This window comes from Dendropsophus ebraccatus, chromosome 12, assembly GCF_027789765.1.
Source record: "Dendropsophus ebraccatus isolate aDenEbr1 chromosome 12, aDenEbr1.pat, whole genome shotgun sequence".
Classification (NCBI taxonomy): domain Eukaryota; kingdom Metazoa; phylum Chordata; class Amphibia; order Anura; family Hylidae; genus Dendropsophus; species Dendropsophus ebraccatus.
The window spans coordinates 78,980,182-78,996,698 of NC_091465.1; the positions used below are offsets into that span (position 1 = coordinate 78,980,182).

At 40.9% G+C, this 16,517-nt stretch overlaps 1 protein-coding gene across 2 annotated transcripts; it reads left to right on the forward strand.

The window, feature by feature from the left end:
• The first annotated feature begins 214 nt into the window (after window positions 1-214).
• Window positions 215-8,904, forward strand: LOC138769617 (phospholipase A2 inhibitor PIP-like). Of its 2 annotated transcripts, XM_069948207.1 has the most exons (5): window positions 215-321; window positions 2,573-2,689; window positions 4,394-4,546; window positions 6,256-6,408; window positions 8,073-8,904. In XM_069948207.1, the coding sequence occupies exons 1-5, from the start codon at window positions 267-269 to the stop codon at window positions 8,204-8,206; spliced, it is 612 nt and encodes a 203-aa protein (XP_069804308.1). In that variant the 5' UTR covers window positions 215-266; the 3' UTR covers window positions 8,207-8,904. The 2 variants fall into 2 exon arrangements, with proteins under 2 accessions (XP_069804308.1, XP_069804309.1); XM_069948208.1 differs by lacking the exon at window positions 6,256-6,408.
• Window positions 8,905-16,517: the final 7,613 nt, after the last annotated feature.

The window sequence follows — 16,517 nt, forward strand, 5'->3', positions numbered from 1 at the left end:
CATTCAGACACAAAAGAACAATCCATTGAGTTTTCTTGGAAGAGATGAAAAATATTATTGTTTTTTTCCAAGTGTGTAGAATGACTTCATTGACCTTTTTTTTTTACTCTAAAGTAATTAGTTTGGGCCTTTTGATGTAGCAGAATTGGCTTATCCTCAGGGAACATGTCTGATGCCACCTATTCAGAATTAAGTACAAATAGAGCAGAAACAAACCATGTGCAGAGTTCCTGCAAGAGAAGACTGCTGGACACACCTGCACTACCATGAAGTCTTCCTACATCTGCAGCTTATTTGTCTTTGGGACCCTAATTGCTTCAGGTACGTACAAGCCAAAAAAGGATCACGTATAGACCAAAACTCTTTTTGGGTCTCCTGATGAAGTGAGCGAAACGTACGTCGTGTTGTTTGTGTTGGAGAGGGGTAAGATGTCAGAGTGTTAATTGGTGTCTGCTTTTGTATTTGGCTCTTTTGTTCCTCCTTTCTATATTTTTTTGTCTCTGGGTTTCATCTACTTGCTGGCCCAGCATATATAGGAGGTTATGAATTACAAATTATAGTCTTGTGCCATACCTTGGATGTCCACTAGGGGGTGCTAGTACCATTAGCACTCTCTTTTATACTTTAATTTTGGATCTAATTGTTCAGTTATACTTTCCTATACATACATATATATCTCACTGACATCTTCCCCCCTCTCCACTGTGCATTTTTATCGCATGTTTGTACTAAATGATTGATTTAATAAAGAATTATATATATTTTCTCTATACATTTATTTTTTAAAATTTTTCTCTTTGGCTAGTATTTCATTGTGAATTGCAAATTTATGATTTTGTGGCAGACCTTTTTTGGGGGGTTTTATAATATACAGACAGTAAACAATGTTTCTATATGCAGAGCATTACTTCCCCTTTTTTTTTCCCTTTAGTGCTTTGTCCATAGGGCGTTTTAGACCCTACGTGTTTCCAAAGCCACTTATCTTCAGAGGTCCTGTTCTTTTTTTTGCAAATGCGGCTTACAAAATAGAATTGATGGCAGCCGAATAGTTATGTTGTTAGTGCATATTAACTTAAGTGTTAAGGTTTCCCATTTTTCTATTTCTTTAGTAAAACAATAATTTTATATATATATATATATATATATATATATATATATATATATATATATATAAAATCATCATCGACTAATCCAGATAATGTACCAATGTAGGAAATACTTCAATATATTGTTAATAAAACACACACATTACTGCCTAACAACTAAATATAAGCAGGCTATAGACAATACAAGGTCAAAAAACATTGTGTCACATCAATCCCTCCCAACACATTTCTATCACGGTGTACTAGTGTCATCAGGGGAAAATAAGCATTTATGCTCAATCAGAGCAATAAGAACAACCAGTGTTTGTGCTCAAGCAGGAGCATGCATGCCTATGGTAGAGACCATCCCCTGTGTTGCATAGCAGGGTACAGTAGTTTTATATTGCCAGCGGTATAAAGGATTATAATATGCAAAGCCTGGTTGTGTTTGTGTATACCAATGCCATTGAGTGGTTTTTGACCTTGTATTCTCTATAGCCTGCTCATATCTAGTTGGCAGACAGTAATTGTATTTTGCATCAATAAGTTTAGTTTGCTAAACAGCAATAATCTTGTGATTGGTGGCAGGTTCAGGAATTGGTGTGTTTTAATTAACAAAATATTAAAAGTTTATGTTTTAAGTATTTCCCATATTGGTATAGAGTAAGGCTAGAGTACGGAAACACTTTCTGAATTTCTGAAATATGGAGGCCCGGGTTCCTCTCCTGTTCAGTCTCTAACAAGTCAATTGTACTTACAGTCCCAAGCCTTTTTTCTTCTGTAAATGGGAATTCTTTTAGTTCCAGGCTGTAGGCCAACATTTGTAGCCCCTTTAGCCACTATTGATGACCAGGCCCGGCCTGAAGTCTTTCAGGTCCTGGAATGGAGTGAGGCACTTGCGTAGACTTATCCTTGCTCACCTGAGACATTTCTAGATTCTTCATTCTCTCCACAGGATAATTATCTCATTGCTTAATAGGGAGCTGGATGACTAAGTAGGAACCACCCGACCACCATCACCTTCTAGGACTTTCTGTCTCATACATGTTTTAAGTGCATTAAAATTAGAGTTTTTTTCACGCCTTCTATAACTGTAACTGCCATGTAGGTGTCAGGATTGTGCCGTAACCTGGTGTGAACTGGGCCTGTTTTTACTTCTATGTGCCACACCCGTTTGCTTTTCAGCTATCTGGCAATGCGGGAGTTAAACTTATTTACTGGGAGACTTGATTTTTCCAGCTGAGTAGTCTTTAGACTGACTGGTTTCTCTGCCTATCTGGAACCTGGAAGATCTGAGCGCCGGCCCAATGGGGATTCGGTCCGGGCTCTGGTTTAGCATAAAAGAAAGCTAAGGCAGAGTCCCAGCTCTGGCTATTTATATTAATACAATGATCCCAGCTCCCCCTGTTTATTCCTGCTCTCCCCGTCCTAACTCTTCTAAGCTCATCTTTGAACTATTTTATATTAGATTTTGTTCTTTTTTCCAGCTCAATCATCTACATGCAGCAAATGCTGGGCTGTTGGTGATACAGAATGTTGTGGAGATAAAACAATTGAATGCCCCGGTTCAAGTTGCATGACTATTTCAGAATATTGTATTCTAGGTATGTAACCTTTAATAAAAGAACACTAAACTATTTCACATCTCATCTCAGTATTGTAAAGAAATGATGAACTACAAGTACCATGTTTCAGGTTGCTGTATGTTACATACATGTGGGCTCCATCAGGTGGGTCCTATTAAAGGGGCTGTCCAGCCAAAATATTTTTCTTTCAAATCAACTGATATCAGAAAGTTATAAAGTAAAATTCTCAAGTCTTTCCATGCAAATTAGCTGCTGTAGGTCCTGCATGAAATGTTGTTTTCTTATCAGTTTGACACAGTGCTCTCTGCTGACATCTCTGGACGAGACAGGAACTCTGTCTCGGTTGTCTATGAATCCACATAGAAAACCTCTCCTGCTCTGGACAGTTCCTGTCTTGGGCAGAGATGTCAGCAGAGAGCAGTGTGTCAGACTGAAAAGAAAACAACATTTCATGCAGGACATACAGCAGCTAATAAGTATGGGAAGACTTGAGACTTTTTAATAGAAGTAAATAACAAATCTATATAACTTTCTGATACCAGTTGATTTGAAAGAAAAAGTTTTTAGCTGGACAACCCCTCTAAGGTGTGGGGTGCGGAGATCCCCAATTGGGGGGGGGGGCTAGTTCTGCAGATGGTTGTTTTACAGCCAGATACTAGCTTCTAACAAGGGAGAGTAGAGAAATAGCCGATCAACAAGAAGTAATAATAATAATATAATAATAATAATAATAATAATAATAATAATAATAATATTTATTTGTATAGCGCCAACAGATTCCGCAGCCGAATGTTGAGTGCACTTCAGAAAAGTGTCTGGGTTCAGCCTCGTGGATGAACTCGAACTTTCAGCATTAAAGCAGCAGTTCACAATTTTTTTTATTGCGCCCCCCGGTAGCGGCTGGCATGTATACTTACCACAGCTGATCGGTGTCCCGCGGCGCGGCTCCATTCCAGTCCTGCGGCGCCCACATCCGCTCTGTAGTGACTCCTCTTCTCTGACCTTTCATTATAACCCGGAAATCACTCCCATCACTTCCATAGAGAATGCATGGAAGCTCATGACTTCTGGTGTTCAATTACAAGGCAGAGAAGAGGAGTCACTATAGAGGCGGATGGGACCGTAACGGAGCCGCGCCGCGGGACACCGATCAGCTGTGGTAAGTATACTTGCCAGCCGCTACCGGGGGGCGCAATAAAAAAAATTGATGAACTGCTTCTTTAAACTCCTGATGTCTTGAAAAATTGTATGTGGCCCTAGGGCTGCCAGCCAAACATAGATACAACCCAAGGACAACATCCAACTTCTCCAGATACTGGGAGGTGAATGCCAAGCATTCAGGGTCGGCCACGTGGCCGAACCCCAACACTTTCCTACAGTTTGCTCAAAACTACTTAGAATACATAGATTTTTATATATTTCTAAGGGTTTGGAGGTAGCATGAGATGGGAACGAATGTATTCATTTGGGAAGTTTCAACATTTTAGGACAATTATTTTGGAATCTCCCCCTTGTTTATAAACCGAGCGGTTCCCACATTAGTATACTGGGACATTGCCTGTTATGTAGTTCTCTGATATATTAAATAAGGTTAGGACAATCTGTGCCCCACCCACAGTCAACCGCTCCTTTACCGAGCAATATGTGAGCAATACTGAGCTATATACGGCCCTGACATTGGCACATGTCTTTTGGACAGTAATGAGCTTTTCCTTCTTCCAGGTGATAAAGAATCTAGAACGATAAGGAGAACCTGCGGAGATAACACAACTTGCGGCATCTGCTTCTCTGTCACAACCAATAAAGGCCTAACCGTGCTGGCAAGTTCTCAGTGTGGTACGGGTGACAAAAGCAATGCTGATCTCAACTACCAAAGTAAGTGTGAAAGTATATTATATTGCAGAGAAACTAAAGTTACAATAATCAGGTATTTGGCAAGACACATGATGGGGCTTCATCCACTGCCATAGATGCTAGAAGCAGAGCTCCAGTGGTATTGAGGGTCGGTAGATGCAAGCGTTTGGTTCAGAATCAGACTAACTGGTGAACTAAAGTGCTAAGCTCTGAGCCAGTGGTGAGCAAAACTCATGGAAATTTTTTTTTTTGGACCTCTTCAGACAGTGCTATCTGCAGCCCGGGACAGCGGCAATTAGCGGGAATGGTCCGATCGCTGTGCTAATTAGCCTTTTAAATGCAGCTGTCCAAGCTGACAGCTGCACTTAAAATGCTCCTTTGCCACTACCCTGGTGTCTAGTGGGGGGGACTGCCCCCCGCAACATGGTCGCGGAGGAGCAACCTCCGCATCTGATACCGTCCGGGGTCTGCGCCATAATGGTGCCGATCCCGGCTCAGCATTCTATTGCTTTTGGCTGCAGCAGCCAAAAGCAATAGAGTGCCTATCTCATGGATCTATGCAGTATAACTATACTGCAGACATCTCAATGAGAGATCAGGACTTCTAGTATGTGTGTGTGAAAAAAAAAAAAAAAGTTTTATTATTAATAAAAAATTCCTACCCCTAATAAAAGTTTGAATCACCCCCCTTTCCCCATTTTATAAATAAAAATAATAAATAAATAAATAAACACGTTTGGTATTGCTGCGTGTGTAATCACCCAAACTATTAATTTATTTCATTCCTGATCTCTCACGGTAAACTGTGTAAGCGTAAAAAAAATTCCAAAGTGCAAAATTGTGCATTTTTTATTGCATCAAATCCAGAAAAATTGTAATAAAAAGCAATCAAAAGGTCGCATATGCACAATCAAGGTACCAATAGAAAGAACACATCATGGTGCAAAAAATGACACCTCATACAGCCCCATAGACCAAAGGATAAAAGCGTTATAAGCGATTTTAAAGGAACATTAATTTATTTAAAAAGGTTTTAATTTTTTAAAAGCCATCAAATAAAATAAAAGTTACATAAGTACACATCGTTGTAATTGTAACAACTTCTTGAGGAACATTCATAATAAGTCAGTTTTACCCTTGGGCAAACGGCGTTAATACAAATACTCCCCAAATTTAATAAATACAGTTTTTTTTTTCAATTTCATCACACATTTAATTTTTTTTCTGGTTTTGCAGTGTACTTTATGCAAAAGATAAGCCTTACATTGCAAAGTACAATTAGTGGCGCAAAAAATAAGGCCTCATGTGGATCTGTAGGTGAAAAAATGCAAGTGCTATGGCCTTTTAAACATGAGGAGGAAAAAACAAAAGCGCAAAAAAAATAAATAAATAAAATAAAACTTTGCCCGGTCCTGAAGGGGTAATTAAAGATGCTACTGTGCTGCCTAGTGACTCCAGTTTATATACCTAATAGACTAAAAGCCCTCAGTCTTACACTTCACACTGCAGCTAACCTTGTGTAGGTAGGTTGGCTGCTGTCTATGAGCAGAAGCCCACCACAAGATCACCAGTAAAAGTAGAGTGAATCTTTAGTGCTGCAACTAGTGAGAAAATAGCTTATGGCCACACAAGCAGGTGTACACCGAGGAAAGTGAACCACAATAAATAAATTCACGGTCTTCTTTAAATTGGAAAACAATAATAGGATATATGTTTCAATGTTTTTTTAGTAACCTGCAAAGCTTTGGAAAATGAAAATGGCCTCTCGTGTCCAGCATGTTATCTCAACAACAGTATGGATGGGTGTGAAGCCACAGATAGAGTGAAGTGTAGAGGAGCGGAGACTGAGTGTGTGGACTATGCCGGGAAAGTTCAAATCTCTGGTAAGTTGTCTGTAGAAATAGTATACTGATACTGATAAACCAATCCCACTCATCTCTGTGCATGCTACCATATACACAGAGTTAGGCTATGTTCACACTACGTAAGTTTCCGGGCGTAGCGCGTTCCGTGAATAAGCGGCCGGAAACTTACGTAGTTTGCGTACAATGGAAAGTATACGATCTACGACTGCACAGTTCACACTACGTAAGAACTTACGCCAGGATCGTATGCAGCGCCGTGTTCTGCACTCTGACCACTAGATGTCTCACTACAGTCTGTGTACTAGTTGGCACTGCTAAGGAAAGTTTACTAAAGGGTTTACTGTGATTGACTTAATGTATTTTCCTGAGTATACCACTGTCTGTCACACTGACTGAGAGCCAATCCCTGAGCTTGGTAAATCACAGTTGTCCCGCCTCCATTTCTCAAGCCAGAATCAGAGGTGTGATTCTGAGTCTCCTGATCTTTCCCAATCAGACAACTACCTGAATGGTATAAAATGTGTAGAGCAGGTTTGGGCCTAATTTAATTTAATCAGAGTGAGAGAATAAGCCAAAAGAGTGTGTTTTTGCTGCAGTACTTTCCAGTACTTTCCAAGGCCTGGCCTGAGACTGTATACTTCAAGTATTCTTTAAACCAGACATGACAGACAGTGAAACCTGTGGTAAGGTGTGTGTGTTCGGGGGGAGGGATGGGGGTTTGATCTGTCTATGCTAGGAGTTTATCTTCTTCAAACCTCCTTTTAGCTTCTTCAAACCAAGTCGAAAACTCTTCTGCAACATGGTAGGTTTCCTTAGGTGTCTCCCCAATTGCTAGCTTTACCCACTAGGTGTGGCCTGTGTTCCTTCATCTGTGTCACTCAATGTCCACAGACAGCATTAGGTGGAAGCGGATACTTCTTCTAAATCCCCATGGCTGATTACTTAAACGTCTAGATAGGACCCCCATCAGGTAGCCCACTGTTGTCATGAGGTCTAAATCTTATCTTTAAGTATTTATTGTCAACAGTGGTTTATTGTCATAACTAGTTTCCAGTATTTAACGTATTATTCTTCAGTCTACCAGCAGTGATTTATCCAAAAGTATTCTAAGCACCCAGCTCACTACAAGGGATCTCAGTCAGTAACTTCTACTATTGTATTCCTACACCTGTTTATTGGGTACTAGGCCTTTAAGAAGATGTTTAAAAGTAAAATTGCACCTGTTTAAGTCTGAGCTTAACTCTGTAGTTCCTCACACAACACCTGCACCTACACTCTTCTACTTCAATGGACATGCGTCTGGGACCCAGGAGACACATACCACTCAGCTGAAGAGGTACAGCATCTGCCCTAGCTAAAACCACCTGACTACCCAGGGTTACCACATATCAGTAATGCAGACCATGCTATCAATTAGCCGTCAGCTGTACTTCCCCCCATACGCAGGGAGATGTGCAGGTGACGGCCGATGATCTTGGTATATCAGAACATACTTGCTCGTCAGTTGATTCCTAGCCCAATGACACAGTGATATCGACCAATTTGGCTAATAATCGCCCCATGTAATAGAAGAGGCAGCTCTGGGGCACAAACTGCAGCTCTAATAACTAAAGTTCATATCTATCCCATTTGTAAAAATGTATTTGGCTCTTTATTAAACATATGTATTTATACTCTGATAGATGGTGAAATACAAGCTATATCAGCACAAGGCTGCATTATGAAGAATGGCTGTGCCATTGGATTTGCGGGTCTTCCAGGGGCCAAACAAATAAAAGAGAACAAGTTTACCTGTAGGCCTGCTGACAAGGACTGAAATCCCTAAAGACAATTCCCAGGGCGCTGTACCTGCCGATCCCCTACAATCTGGGCCTGTGTCATGTCTAGTAACATAATGCATGTAACAAGAATATTTTAGGAAGTTTTACAGCCTAGGCCGGATTCACACAGCATTATTGTTGTACATCATCCGTATTTATCGAGATCATTTCAAAAAGGCTGTATGGGCATACTGTACAATGTGGCTCAATTCACTTTAATAGACTGAACATAGTCAGCTATAACCTGGTCACTTCCCACAGTTAGCTGGACAGAATAGTGTGGTTGAATCTGGCTAATTTAAAGGGGTTATCCAGTGTTAGAACATGACAACTTTCTTCCCAGAGACAGCACGACTCTTGTCTCCAGTTTGGCTGGAGTTTTGATACTTAGTCCCATTGAAGTAAATGGAGCTACAACATCTGAATCGTTTTTTCTCTTGAATTAAGCCACCATGTTGGATTACCCCTTTAATTTGTTTGAGAAGGAAGTGGCCTACCTGTATTTACTAGTGGACTATGTTAGGACCATTAAAGTGAATGGACCTCTGCTGTGCACCACGGTATACATTGCCATCCCTTTTCTGACAGGATGCCAACATCTATCTATGATCTACAGCAAGCATGCTATGAGAGTCCAGCCTCAAGTAGAAATGAAAAAAAAAATAAATTACAATAAAATGTTGACGTAAAAAATTGTGAGTCTTTATTATAATTTTCTGAAATCTGCTCCTCTAGTGTGCAACAAAGCATTTCCGTTTTAAAGGGGGTTCCCCTTTAAAAGCATCTATTGAAATAAGACCCTTATATGCTTATTACATAGTATACCCTGTGCTATCTGCTGTGATTTCCAATGATCATCTGTAATTTGTGGGAGAACACAGAGCAAATGTTCAATGTCCCTGCAGTGCCCCCACAGGGGAGATGAGGAATTACATAGTAACCATTCAAATCAATATTGTGAAGGTCAGGTCAGGTCTTCCAGTTAGGACTTTACCACCGCTCTCCTCTCTAAGGTTACATAAATTCTAAACGTCATATTCGATCTTATTGGTAATATGTTATTTGTGTACAATGAACACAGGAAAGATTATAATATAATGGTAGATGTAGCCATCAGTAACATAATAGCCATGGCTTATTAGGCCATCAGGCTAGCTGCAAGTACTTTAGTGTTCAGCTTCCTGGTACAATTCATAATGCCTTAAATTTCTTACTGCATGTCATTTCCACATTCAACCACCAAGTGGCAGATGGATCATATAAAGGGACTGTAGTAGTGATTCAGGTTAGTATTGTAGTAGGGATACAGGTTAGTACTGTAGTAGTGATACAGGTTAGTACTTTAATAGGGATACAGGTTAGGGCTATGTTCACACTACGTAAGCTTCCGGCCGTAGTGCGCTCCGTGAATACGCGGCCGGAAACTTACGTAATTAGCGTACAATGCAAAGTATACGATCCCGGCTGCACTGTTCACACTTCGTACGGCGCCGGGATCGTATACGGCGCCGTAAGAAATGAACAAGACCATTATTTCCAGCCGGAAGGCTTGTAACTTACGCCCGTAGCGTATCCCGCGGCTCCGTACGAAGTGGTGATTTCTTCATTTTTCCGCTCTTCTATGCCGATCCAAAAGGTTCTGTGGGGTGTCCGGGGCTAGGCGAAGATTTGCAAGTAAAAGACCGCTGTCAGATCGCTTCGTAGGGGGCTCAGGAAGCGTAAGTAGACTACGGGCATACGTTCGCAATGCGTACGCATTGCGTACACACTGCGTACGCATCCACCCGCACGTCGAATATTCGCACGCCCGTTGTTTCAGCCGTACATGTACGGCGCCGTACGAAATGCGTACGGATTCATACGTAGTGTGAACATAGCCTAGTACTGTAGTAGGGATACAGGTTAGTACTGTAGTAGTGATACAGGTTAGGGCTAGGTTCACACTCTGTATCTGTGCGGCTGTATTGCGGGCGGTAAATCATCGGCCGGATTTTTCCGGTTCATGCGTACGCTGGAAAGTATACGATATATGGCTGCACAGTGCACACTATGTATGAATCTACGGCCCGATCGTAAACGGACCCATAAAAAATGAACAAGACCATTGTTTTCGGCTGGAAATGCGGCCGTGGATTGACAGGCGGTCCGTACGGAGTACTTCAAAAATAGCCAGCAATGATGCCGAATGCCGATGCCTCTAATAGTTAATATATTAAATTAATAAAACACATTTTCTTTGTAATAAAGTCCCTTTCGTTGTTCAATAATTTAATTCTAACAAATCCATCATTGTGCAATTAAATATACTGTTAAAATAAATATATATATATATATATATATATATATATATATATATATATATATAAATAAATGTATATTTATATATATATATATATATTTATTTTTTAACAGTATATTTAATTGCACAATGATGGATTCGTTTAAATTAAATTATTGAACAACGAAACTGATTTTATTACAACGAAAATGTGTTTTATTCATTAAATATTAATTAGTACAGGAAGCTCTATAAGCCGTTAATTCATATTCCCGGCAATAGAGCATTCTGTACTAATCATCACTTTACTTAAATTAAAACATCAAATGTTTCTTCTAATTATGTTATCACAATAGCATTATTAGAAGAAAAATTTTGAATTATATGTGCGCTCAACTGATTGGCTGATCGGCTCAGCGCACGTATAATTAGCGGGTCCGCAGCACAGTGACTTCATTGTGCTGCGGACCAGCGAAGAGGACACATCGGGGTGAGTATACAGCTCTCCCCACCCCCTCCCCTGCACTGAACCCCTCCCAGCAAGGAAGGGGGGTCACTTAACCCCTTCCTTGCTGGGATGGGTGCAGTCTGACATCAGTCTGGCCCCCAAGGGGTTAAGGGGGATGCAATACATCCTCCCTTAACCCCTTGGGGGCCAGACTGTAAGCAGTGATCTGTAAAGATGCTGCATACTGTAAGGAGCACAACACCGCTCACAATGATGGGTGTTGTGCTCCTGTTTGTGTGTTTTTTGTGTGTTTCTCCCTTTTTGTTTTTCAGATATCGGTATCCTGTGGATTACGTCGGATTCCGTGGACTACGTCGATGACCAGCGGTTGTTTGGTGTCTTTTTTTATAAAATGGCCAATGAGGGGTGTGGGGGTGTTTTTATTTGAATAAAAAAAAAATTTCACTTGTGTCTTGTCTTTATTTCTTTACTTTATAGACTTAGTAGTGGAAGCCGTCTAATAGACGGAATCCATTACTAAGTTGGGGCCTAGTGTTAGCCGGTATAAAATGGCTAACACTAACCCCCCATTATTACCCCAGTACCCAATGCCAACAGGGGTACTGGGAAGAGCCGGGTGCCAGTGGTCCCGAAGCGTCAAAATTGGCGCTCCTGGACCAGGCGGCAGCAGGCTAGTAAGATTTAGGCTGGGGAGGGCCTAAACCAATGGCTCTTCCCACCCTGGTGTTACCAGGCTGCTGTCGTTTGGTTTTTAACCCGGCTGGTTATAAAAATAGGGGGGACCCTATGCGTTTTTTTAAATTATTTATTTATTTTAAAAAAACGCATAGGGTCCCCCCTATTTTCATAACCAGCCGGGTTAAAAACCAAAAGCCAGCAGCCTGGTAACACCAGGGTGGGAAGAGCCATTGGTTTAGGCCCTCCCCAGCCTAACTCTTACCAGCCTGCTGCCCCCTGGTCCAGGAGCGCCAATTTTGACGCTCAGGGACCACTGGCACCCGGCTCTTCCCAGTACCCCTGGTGGCATTGGGTACTGGGGGGTTAGTGTTAGCCATTTTATACCGGCCAACACTAGGCCCCGACTTAGTAATGGATTCCGTCTATTAGACAGCATCCACTACTAAGTCTATAAAGTAAAGAAATAAAGAAAACACACAAGTAATAAAATGTTTTTTATTCAAATAAAAACACCCCCACACCCCTCATTGACCATTTTATTAAAAGAAAAAAAAAAAAAATCGACGTAGTCCACGGAATCCGACGTAATCCACAGGATACCGATATCTGAAAAACAAAAAGGGAGAAACACACAAAAAACACACAAACAGGAGCACAACACCCATCATTGTGAGCGGTGTTGTGCTCCTTACAGTATGCAGCATCTTTACAGATCGCTGCTTACATTCTGGCCCCCAAAGGGTTAAGGGAGGATGTATTGCATCCCCCTTAACCCCTTGGGGGCCAGACTGATGTCAGACTGCACCCATACCAGCAAGGAAGGGGTTAAGTGACCCCCCTTCCTTACTGGGAGGGGTGCAGTGCAGGGGAGGGGGTGGGGAGAGCTCTATACTCACCCCGATGTGTCCTCTTCGCTGGTCCGCAGCACAATGAAGTCACTGTGCTGCGGACCCGCTAGTTATATGTGCGCTCAGCTGATCAGCCAATCAGCTGAGCGCACATATAATTCTAAATGTTTCTTCTCATAATGCTGTTGTGATAACATAATTAGAAGAAACATTTGATGTTTTAATTAAAGTAAAGTAATGATTAGTACAGAAAGCTCTATTGCCGGCAATATGAATTAACGGCTTAATGGAGCTTCCTGTACTAATTAATATTTAATTAATAAAACACATTTTTGTTGTAATAAAATCAGTTTCGTTGTTCAATAATTTAATTTAAACAAATCCATTATTGTGCAATTAAATATACTGTCAAAAAATAAATATATATATAAATATACATTTATTTATATATATATATATATTTATTTTAACAGTATATTTAATTGCAAAATGATGGATTCGTTTAAATTTAATTATTGAACAATGAAAGGGACTTTATTTCAACGAAAATGTGTTTTATTAATTCATTATATTAACCATGAGAGACATCGGCATCGGCATACTGCAGAGGATCGCAAACCCCGGTAATAGCAATTCATGTAAACTGTTTCCCTGCTTTCCCAGATGCATCCAGAGGTGTTTGCATCACTTTCTAAAGATTTTATTTGTTATTTTTAGTTGAACCAGATTTCCAAGTAAATGACCGTATGTTTTCAGCCGCATGTCTATTTTTTCCCACGGCCGTAGTTTCAGCCGCATAAAAAATACAGCCGCACACATACATAGTGTGAACATAGCCTAGTACTGTAGTAGGGATACAGGTTAGTACTGGAGTAGTGATCCAGGTTAACCCCTAAACCTAATAACTGTTTGGGCCACCCTTAGCAGCAACAACTGCAATGAGACTTTTAGCGTTCTGGAGGAACAGCAAGTCTTCCAAGTCCTGACGCAGCAAAACAGCCCCAGACCATGACACTACCACCACCATATTTTACTCTTGGTATAATGTTCTTTTTGTTCTGAATGTTCTGAAATGCAGTGTTCCTTTTATGCCAGATGTAATGGGACACACACCTTCCAAAGAGTTCCACTTTTGTCTCATCGGTCCACAGAATATTTTCCCAAAAGTCTTGGGGATCATCAAGATGTGTTTTTGAAAAATTGAGACGAGCTTTAATGTTCTTTTTGCTCAGCAGTGGTTTTCTTCTTGGATCTCTGCCATGCAGGCCATTTTTGCCCAGTCTTTTTCTGATGGTGGAGGCATGAACTCTGACCTTAACTGAGGCAAGTGAGGCCTGCAGTTCTTTGGACGTTGTTGTGGGGTCTTTTGTGACCTCTTGGATGAGTTGTCGCTGCGCTCTTGGGGTAATTTTGGGCGGCCGGCCACTCCTGGGAAGGTTCACCATTGTTCCATGTCTTCGACATTTGTGGATAATGACTCTCACTGTGGTTCACTGGATTCCCAAAGCTTTGGAAATGGCTTTCTAACCCTTTCCAGACTGATAGATCTCAATTACTTTCTTTCTCAATTGTTCCTAAATTTCTTTGGATCTCGGCATGATGTGTAGCTTTTAAGGATCTTTTGGTGGACTTTACTGTGTCAGGCAGCTCCTATTCTTAAATGAGAACAGGTGTGGCAATAATCAGGCCTGGGTGTGGCTAGAGAAATTGAACTCAGGTGTGATAAACCACAGTTATAGTATGTTTTAACAAGGGGGACAATCACTTTTTCACACAGGGCCATGATGGTTTGGATTTTTTTCTCCTTTAATAATAAACACCTTCATTTACAAATTGCATTTTGTGTTTACTTGTGTTGTCCTTGACTATTGTTTAAATTGGTTTGATGTTCCAAAACACTTAGGCAGGTATATAACAGCTATACTTACTGTATCCAGGTCCATTCTCCTGAAGGCAGCTATATAACAGCTATACTTACTGTATCCAGGTCCAGTCTCCTGAAGGCAGCTATATAACAGCTATACTTAATGTATCCAGGTCCAGTCTCCTGAAGGCAGCTATATAACAGTTATAATTACTGTATCCAGGTCCAGTCTCCTGAAGGCAGGTATATAACAGCTATACTTACTGTGTCCAGGTCCAGTCTCCTGAAGGCTGCTATATACCAGCAATACTTACTGTATCCAGGTCCAGGCTCCAGAAGGCAGCTATATAACAGCTATACTTAATGTATCCAGGTCCAGTCTCCTGAAGGCAACTATATAACAGCTATACTTACTTGTATCCAGGTCCAGTCTCCTGAAGGCAACTATATAACAGCTATACTTACTGTATCCAGGTCCAGTCTCCAGAAGGAAGCTATATAACAGCTATACTTACTGTATCCAGGTCCAGTCTCCTGAAGGCAGGTATATAACAGCTATACTTACTGTATCGTGGTCCAGTCTCCTGAAAGCAGCTATATAACAGCTATACTTACTGTATCCAGGTCCAGTCTCCAGAAGGCAGCTATATAACAGCTATACTTACTGTGTCCAGGTCCAGTCTCCAGAAGGCAGCTATATAACAGCTATACTTACTGTACCCAGGTCCAGTCTCCTGAAGGCAGCTATAGAACAGCTATACTTACTATATCCAGGTACAGTCTCCTGAAGGCAGATTTTCCAGAAATTCCGGCCAGTACAGAGAGTCACGGATCAATGTGTCCGTCAATCACACGACTGCCTTCTCTCTGTGAGCACTCAGATGGCCTAGGATACACAAGAATTTCTGTTTTCTGACTGTTACCTGTTTTTTTTTTTAAGAGTCAGAAAACAGGAAGTGTTTTCCATGATAAATAAAAGACAAATAATGAATGTTAGTTACTAACCTGCTTTACATCACATCTACTGTTGATTTGGTTAGTTATTATGACAGTGACACTTTAAGCAAAACATATCTATTATAGGATCAAATCCTCTGAAATTTTTGAGTTCATTCTAAGCAAAGAGAAGATACTAATGTCTGCACGGCTTTTAGTGTTTTTGCAGTGATGTTTCTGGAAGAAATCAACCATGTTTTTCTTAGCCTGCAGAAACCCCTTTAAGACCACAGAACTCTCTGCCTGTATGTCATAGTTGTTTTTTGGCTCTCTTATACAAAACTATGGGCCACCATATAACAGACCATGCAGGCTCCGTGCTACTTTTTCCTTTTCAGCTTTCATATTATAGTAGGAAATGCTTTACATAAGCTCCTACTGTGCTTACACTTACACTTTTGAGAAAAATCTGCATAAATTGATGAAGCGATATCTCACTACCTGTATTACAGAAATAAGGTACATAGACGACGTATTTACTAGTTGTCAGGAACAATTGAATAGTCTGTTTCAAATTATTAAAGGCTTTTATTTTGATTAACTTTATCTGAAAAGTTGATCTTGCCTGCAAACAAAATAAATATGTATGAAAGAGGATCTTGTGACTTTATACTGATTTATTCATTCTTCTGCTGGAATATGCAATCACCCAGAATTATGCCAAATAGGTAGACTGAGGGCAATTGCTCCATGATTATGCAAAAGAAGAGCCCGTGGAGCCTCATTTAAGAGTTTCAAAACACAGGACTAGCCAGATATTCCTTCAGAAAGAACCTCTGAGATCAACGATCTGTTTCTCTTATGGCTCTACTAGGCATTGCTCCCACCTAGCCAGAATCCTTCTCTACACTGATGAGGGGCATCACCCCGAAACAGCTGTATGTGGATGGTTACCTAGCCTTGGTTTTTCCCTTGTCATTACATTGACTTATAGGGCCACTTAATATGGTGGTTAGGGTGGTTTCCCTACAGGAGCCACTCCCTGGCTAGGTCCTTCCCAGGGGGATATATGGCTAATCCTGTGTTTCAAGACTCTTAAATGAGGCTCCACGGGTTCTTCTTTTGCATATTCATGTTTCCCAGGGAGCAATGCACCTAGGACTTCACTGCATTGAACGCTTTAACCGGCAGCCGGCAGTGTTTTATCGTTTGGCTGGTTTTGCTGAGATCAGCG

What these genes read in the sequence shown, in the direction of transcription:
- LOC138769617 (XM_069948207.1), top strand. Translation starts at nt 267, where the DNA reads ATGAAGTCTTCCTACATCTGCAGCTTATTTGTCTTTGGGACCCTAATT. An exon ending in TTCAGAATATTGTATTCTAG is followed by an intron (nt 2,690 to 4,393) that starts GTATGTAACCTT and finishes TCCTTCTTCCAG; the next exon opens with GTGATAAAGAATCTAGAACG. An exon ending in TGCTGATCTCAACTACCAAA is followed by an intron (nt 4,547 to 6,255) that starts GTAAGTGTGAAA and finishes ATGTTTTTTTAG; the next exon opens with TAACCTGCAAAGCTTTGGAA.